This window comes from Embiotoca jacksoni, unplaced genomic scaffold (assembly GCF_022577435.1).
Source record: "Embiotoca jacksoni isolate LCO1_2020_lvr unplaced genomic scaffold, fEmbJac1.0.p SCAF_3, whole genome shotgun sequence".
NCBI lineage: Eukaryota > Metazoa > Chordata > Actinopteri > Embiotocidae > Embiotoca > Embiotoca jacksoni.
This window is the reverse complement of record NW_027185381.1, coordinates 2,719,961-2,727,021: the sequence shown is the minus strand read 5'-3', so window position 1 is coordinate 2,727,021 and position 7,061 is coordinate 2,719,961. Positions and strand designations below refer to the sequence as shown.

At 41.5% G+C, this 7,061-nt stretch overlaps 1 protein-coding gene across 3 annotated transcripts; it reads left to right on the top strand.

Annotated features, from left to right (window-relative positions):
- Positions 1-1,243: 1,243 nt before the first annotated feature.
- On the top strand, positions 1,244-6,609 carry dnajc24 (DnaJ (Hsp40) homolog, subfamily C, member 24). 3 transcript variants are annotated; one of them, XM_069163228.1, is made up of 6 exons: positions 1,282-1,334; positions 1,429-1,648; positions 1,927-2,030; positions 2,166-2,295; positions 4,198-4,266; positions 5,650-6,609. In XM_069163228.1, exons 3-6 carry the CDS (start codon positions 1,929-1,931, stop codon positions 5,853-5,855), a joined length of 507 nt encoding a protein of 168 aa, XP_069019329.1. In that variant the 5' UTR covers positions 1,282-1,334; positions 1,429-1,648; positions 1,927-1,928; the 3' UTR covers positions 5,856-6,609. The 3 variants fall into 3 exon arrangements, with proteins under 3 accessions (XP_069019328.1, XP_069019330.1, XP_069019329.1); XM_069163227.1 differs by lacking the exon at positions 1,429-1,648 and having other exon boundaries at positions 1,244-1,334; XM_069163229.1 differs by lacking the exons at positions 1,429-1,648; positions 4,198-4,266 and having other exon boundaries at positions 1,244-1,334.
- The last annotated feature ends 452 nt before the right edge of the window (positions 6,610-7,061 follow it).

Genomic DNA, 7,061 nt, shown 5'->3' with positions numbered 1-7,061 from the left:
CTGAACACATCATCACATCCTGACTGCATCCCACGTCGATCACTGCTTCCATTCTCACTGGTATTCCCAATAAACTTCTCCGCCGCCAAATCATTCAAAACTTGGCTGCTCGGATCATCACGCGCACAAAGTGCAAAAAACACATCACCCCTCTCCTCCTCCTCTCCTCCCACTCTCCTCCTCCTCTCCTCCTCCTCTCATCCTCTCCTCTTCCTCTTGTCCTCTCCTCTTCCTCCTCTCCTCCTCCTCGTTCAACAAAGACAGTTTACCTTCAAAACCCTCTATAATCTCACAAAGCTCTCAGGCCTTCTCCACCCTCACACCCCACCCCGAGCTTCTTCATCCTCCTCAGCTGCTCTGGTCTTTCTCTGGTTTCAGATTGAGCACAATGAGTATCGCAACATTTGTCAGCTGGACTCTATTGCACAGCTCCAAACACATTTTAGTTCAGTGAATTAGTTGTGTTATTATGCTTTGATATTATTTAAGATGTTGTTGGGTGTTTTGGAAAGGCATCAACAAATTAAATGTGTTATTATTAATATTATAATCATGCTTTTTTGATATAACGTACTCCTTTGACAAGTGATTTAAAAACATCGAACTGACAAAATAATCAATGTGAAGTTATATAATTGTATTATTTATAGAGTGAGAAACTGTGACTGGATGAGTCATCGTTCATAGAACCTCATGAAGAGAGACAGAAAAGTACACAGCAAATTAAACTTCCTGACTTACTTTTATAACACTCAGTCAAATGAATGAATGAATTTGAGTCAAATCTCAAATAAGTACAACCTTGGTCTTACGTGTCAGTTTTGGAAATAAATTCTTGTCTGCATTTTGCATAATCACCATCCAAGTGTGACAAATGTAGAGGTGAACTTTTTCAATTGATATAATTTGTGTTTTTCTAATTATGAGAATGACAATTTCAGTATGTCAGTATGCCTTAATACAGCCTACCGTTTTCATTAATTTGCAGTTTCAAAGAGGATCAGTGTTTTTCTCTGTTCAAATGTATTGAAAAAGACAGTTTTTATGGGATTAAGTTTTTAATCCAGAAGTGTATCTCCAGTAACTCAGAAAAAGGCTATCTTTCTTAACTAAATTACTCTAAAATAATTTGTATTACATCTTTTGGTTCTCTCACGGAAGTCCGTTTTAAAACCTCTGAAGTGGCGCTTTTATTTTTTAAAGACTGAAGAGGACCGGAAGTGTTTGCTCTCTGCGGAACTCTGGCGCGCGGACCAGAAATCCATGCTGGTTTTGAGGGGGACTCATAACACGGTTGAACACGATGTCTCTCAGGTGACGGCGTTTCTCTGAAGGTAAGTTAAGATGCTTTGAACGCAGAACTGAAACAGAATAAAGAGACAAACATAAAAAAAAACACGTTTGGTGTGCTTCTGTTTTTTCTGGCAGAACGAGCACACTTCCGGTGGAAATGTCGACGACTCGTTTCCTGTCGATATTTTTAACAAAACATGAAGCCACGACGCGACGGATAAATGTCTTTAACTGGAGAGAGCGTTTTATTTTGAAGTGGGAACATATATAAAGACGTCTTTTATAAAAATCTCCGTGGGAATTTAATGACAGGCTCAAAGCTGGTGGTCCCGTTAGCATCTTCTCTCCACATCATGTAATAAACATGTAATAAACACGTAATAAACATGTAATAAACATGTAATAAACACGTAATAAACACGTAATAACTTCATGGCTGCAGCGTCACCTTTTTTAATTCAGGAAGTGTGACTGAGCTGCTGCTAAAATACACCAGTAGACATGCTCAGTGGTTATTCTTTATGTACATATATACATCACATGCTGCTATGAGCCACTGCTGTTGCTGTAAACTGATGTGTGGTGAGGATCAGAGGTTTGTGTGTGAGTGATGTGGATGTTGTTCACCTGCAGGGATGTGTGAGGCGCCAGAGAAGGACCTGTACGCCGTGCTGGGAGCCGGACCCTCCGACTCGGTGCAGCAGCTCCGACACCGGTACCAGCAGCTGGCCTTACAGGTAAACACACAAACTCAGAGACTACACCCCGAACAGTCTTCACCCTGCATGTACTCTAAACACTGTGTGTGTGTGTGTGTGTGTGTGTGTGTGTGTGTGTGTGTGTGTGTGTGTGTGTGTGCGCCTTCGCTGCAGTACCACCCGGACCGTCTGGGAGCTGATTGCTCCTCAGAGTCGACCGTGGAGAAGTTTGTGGAGGTGGATGCAGCCTGGAAGATCCTCGGTGACCCGACCAGGAGGAGACAGTACGACCTGCAGAGGAGAGGTGGGACACTTCATCTCTTATGTCTTATTACGAGTCGTGGTGCTTTGATTCCCTCTTTATTTTCAGATTTGTATTAAGATTAAGATTAAAAGACGTGGGAACTTTAGACTCTGTATGACGATGTTACGTGTAACCGAACTGGACTGAACAACAAGAGGAGTTCATGTGAATGTTCAGTATGAGGTGCAGTTTGTCAGCTCATTGAGGGTCATGCAGTGAACTCCGTTATAAAAGTCATTAAAACACGGAGCAGTCCGAGAATCCAAGATTTCCTATTTATTGCTCAGTATAAGTAAATAAAAAACGGGTGCCCTTCTTTATATTATAAGATATCATGTAGATAAATAAAACAATTACAACCCCGTTTCCAAACAAAGTTCTTTAAAATATAAATAAAAACTGAATGCAATGATTTAATTGAAAATAGACCAAAGGCAATATGTCAGATGTTGAAACAGAGAAGTTTTAATTGTTTTATGAAAAATATTTGCTCATTTTGAAATTGATGTCGGCAACGTGTTTCAGAAAAGTTACTTTTATATTAGATTTCTGTCTTTTACATAGAAGTGACTTGGTTACATGAGGTTGACGTTTCACTTTCAATTTGAAAGTACGAATTTATGACATGTAGCGGTTATTCCATAAAACTGTTAAGAGATTAAATCCACGCAAGAAAATATAACAAAGTGTGAAGCTGAAAACACGGATGGACGACTTCTTGGTACTTTTAACTGGAAAGTTTTGAATCTTATTTTAATATCGACCTGCAGTGACTGCAGATAAAAAGTACTTTTGGATTAAAACATCCACAGATATTTTTCCAACCATCCCAGTGATTTCAGATGTAGAGCCTGATGTTTGTTTTGTGTTGATGTGAATCAGTGTAAGTTCCTTTCATCATTTATCCTGTTTTAAATTATCACTAGTTTAGCAGCAATTATTCCTCGCGCAGTGTAACACTAATTAAAAGCCAACCAAGTTTAGCACTCATTATTCATAGTTCAGAGTCATTATCACTGTCAAACTGTACAACTTGATAATGACTGTTTCCTCAGTAAAGTGTAAAAAAAGAAAGACGTGTGTGTGTGTGTGTGTGTGTGTGTGTGTGTGTGTGTGTGTGTGTGTGTGTGTGTGTGTGAGAACATCCACCTGTTCACCTGTCTGTCCGGTCGGTCCGTTTCTGACTGTCGATATTTTATTCTGTATATATTTGAGAACGTGTAGAAACCAGAGACTCATTTCCTGACAGCATCTTAAGACTTAAGGTGATAAAAATCAATTAAGACAGCAATTTATTAGCACAATTCCCAAGTATAAAAGTTGTTCACAACACTTACACTTTGTGGTGTTTTTTTTTTTTTTGTTTTTTTTAACAGCTTAGTGTGAAGACAGTTAGTTTTACAAATTTATGTAAAATAAATCAGCATCTTCTTCACAGACAACAAATTTGATAAAGTTCTTAACATCACACACACACGCTGATCACTGCTGAGGGAAATGTGTGGAGAGATGTAGGAGTGTTCATGATGGGTCGCTCTCTTCAACTTCCACTTCTCTAATGACAGATGGATCGAAAATGCGTTTCTCACCGTCCCACTGTGTGCAAACACAAAGACAAAACAAGAAAAGCATAAATATGCAATAACAACAAAAGCTATAAAGAACAGACAACGTAGTGCAAACACGGGTCCACGCTGCAAAAGTTCAACTCTCTTGGAAGATGCAGATTTCTTGTCCATGTGTCCAAAGATTTTTAACTGTTTTCGTTTTTTTTAATGAAAGACTGCAGACACGGAGAGTTTTCAGCTCTAACAGGGAGAATCAAACTCTGTTTCACTTCTTTATAAATGTTCCATGATGTCGTCGTACTACCACAGTAACGATGCATCGATGCTTCTCCAGCACAGGAACTGAAGCAGGACTGGCCCGTAGACTCTACCGTCTGTCTGCAGGACATGAGCTGGGATGAAGGTAACGTTACACCAAGAACACAACATCAGTGGGGAGTCGGGGTGGAACAAGCTGGTCCAAAGTCCTGGTCCGTCCTCTGGACTCTGTAGAGGAGGTGGGTGAGAGGAGGATGTTCGACACCTGTCACCCCCTCCATGAGGCTGGAGGAGCTTCAAGCAGCTCCTTCAGACTGCTGCACCCTCAGAGCAGGAAGGAGCGCCACCTGCAGGTCGTTTATTTTCTGACGGCTGTCAAACTGTTCAACACCAGCATCAAATAATGTTGCACTGTTCATTTCATTTCATAGCACCTGACACTTTCTATTCATCTCAAGCTGTATTTGTGTGTGTGTGTGTGTGTGTGTGTGTGTGTGTGTGTGTGTGTGTGTGTGTGTGTGTGTATTCATTGGTCTTACTTTTTCAAAAAAAATATTTTCATTTCATTTTCATTGTATACGTATTTGTAATTTTCTAACTGTTTCTATGCTGCTGTGACGGATAAATATCCACACTGTGGGAATTTTATCATCCATCCATCCATCCGTCCATCCGTCCATCCATCCATCCATCCATCCATCCATCTTATCCATCCACCCGCCCGTCCGTCCGTCCGTCCATCCATCCGTCCGTCCATCTTATCCATCCATCCGTCCATCCGTCCATCTTATCCATCCATCCATCCATCCATCCATCCATCCGTCCATCCGTCCATCCGTCCATCCATCCATCCATCCATCCATCCATCCATCCATCTGTCCATCCGTCCATCTTATCCATCCATCCATCCATCCATCCATCCATCCATCCATCCATCCATCCATCCATCCATCCATCCATCCATCCGTCCGTCCATCTTATCCATCCATCCGTCCATCTTATCCATCCATCCATCCATCCATCCATCCATCCATCCATCCGTCCATCCGTCCATCTTATCCATCTTATCCATCCATCCATCCATCCATCCATCCATCCATCCATCCATCCATCCATCCATCCATTCATCCATCCATCCATCCACCCACTCCGACTCTTGTCATTAGTCTCTTCAGTCTTTCAAACTGTCTCCATGACGACGGCTAATAAGACATGTCCATTGGTGCGTCAGTTTTATGTTCTGTATGAACTCGTATCTTGCAGCTCGGTTATGTAACGGAGCCTTTTGCAGTGGAAGTGGAACTATAAGATTAAATCAAAGCTTTGTTCCAACTGACACAAGGCTGCATGAGTTATTCTGATAAGTTACTCAGACCTTTGATCTCCATGATGGATCAATGTGTTTGTAACTGAATGGCATGAAATGGCATTCAGTTCAGGATAAAGTTTCATATTCATGTTCATGATGTAGCTGATTCAGGCAGATGAACCATCTCCATCTAAACTGAGTGTGTTGTTGTTGTTGCAGATGAGTGCTTGTACACGTACTGCTGTCGCTGTGGAGGAGGGTTCAGTGTCACAGAGGAGGAGACCCGGAGGACGCAGCAAGATGATGAAGAGGAGGAGACAGAGGAAGGGCAGCCCACAGGTGTGGTCGTCTGCTGTGACACATGTTCCCTCAGCGTGTTCATCACGTGGCCGTCGGAAAGACTTCAATCACAAAATACTGTTTAGAAATCTTTGACCTTCGACGCGGCCGAGCCGCTCCACTGAATACCTGTGAGCGCCTCTGAAGAAGCAGACGCTGCAGGAGTTCAGCTCTGTTGCTGAGACAGATTTCATGTTCAACATCTTCATCACACCTATTTAGAGCCCACGAAGCACCAATAAAACAGCGGAGAAGAAAGAAAGCTGTGATTTGTGTCCAATAGGAGTGATGTTGCCTTGAACACCACATCTCTGACATGTTCTTCAGATCCAGACCAGTGTGATAAAATGAATTCTCATCTGGCAAGTTTGACTTCTTAATCTTACTTATAAATGTGGTTGACGACTGCGGTGTGAGGATTGGATTGTGCTCGTACGAACATCTGTACAGTTAATGTAACACTCAGAAACACGTCTTACATTTTAAATGTTCCCTTTATGGATGCATAAATGTCTCATGAGGCTAATTAATGTCATTACACATCTAGAGATTAGAAATGTATGATATATTAATCCAAGTGCAGATTTAAATGCCAAAAAAAGTCCTTTGCTAAACTGTCATAAAAACCCAGAATGTTTTTCTACTGGTGCCTCTGTGGAAAACAGTGATTCATATCTGACAAATGTAAAGAGGTAACATTCAACCCTCGATGTCATTTTGCCACTTTGTTAATTTACTGGGAATGAGCTCAACTACTGCAGGTCTGTTTCTCTGTCTTTGTGTGTTGGCTCCACCCCTGCTCAAAGTCAGCTGGGTAAAATAAAGTGGGTATAGATTCAATTTCAATTCAATTCAATTCAATTTTATTTATAAAGCGCCAAATCACAACGTAGGTTATTTCATGGCACTTAACACATTAGAGTCCTTACAACAAGACTTTACAATATTATACAGAGAAACTCAACAATTCAACAATTCCCACATAAGCTAGGAGGGAAAACTCCTCTTTAAGGGAGAAAAACCTCCAACAGAGGGAAGAAAAACTCCCTTTAACAGGAAGAAACCTCCGACAGAACCAGGATCAGAGGTGGAGAACATCTGCCTCGACCAGTTGGGGTGAGAGGAGAGCATAGAGAGAAAAGGACAGCATAGAGATACAAGAGAAGAACTGTTGGTGGAGACGACAAGCGCAGATCAGAGACATGCAGCTCCATGACGGGACATCTGGAAAAGAAAGAACAGAAACTACACGAGCGAAAGAACTGAATGGAGACAACAGATAATAAGAAAAA

Bases quoted from the DNA above. Each gene is read 5' to 3' on its own strand.
- dnajc24 (XM_069163227.1), top strand. From the start codon at position 1,929: ATGTGTGAGGCGCCAGAGAAGGACCTGTACGCCGTGCTGGGAGCCGGA. The intron at 2,031-2,165 runs GTAAACACACAA...CCTTCGCTGCAG, and splicing joins ACCAGCAGCTGGCCTTACAG to TACCACCCGGACCGTCTGGG. The intron at 4,267-5,649 runs GTAACGTTACAC...TTGTTGTTGCAG, and splicing joins GGACATGAGCTGGGATGAAG to ATGAGTGCTTGTACACGTAC.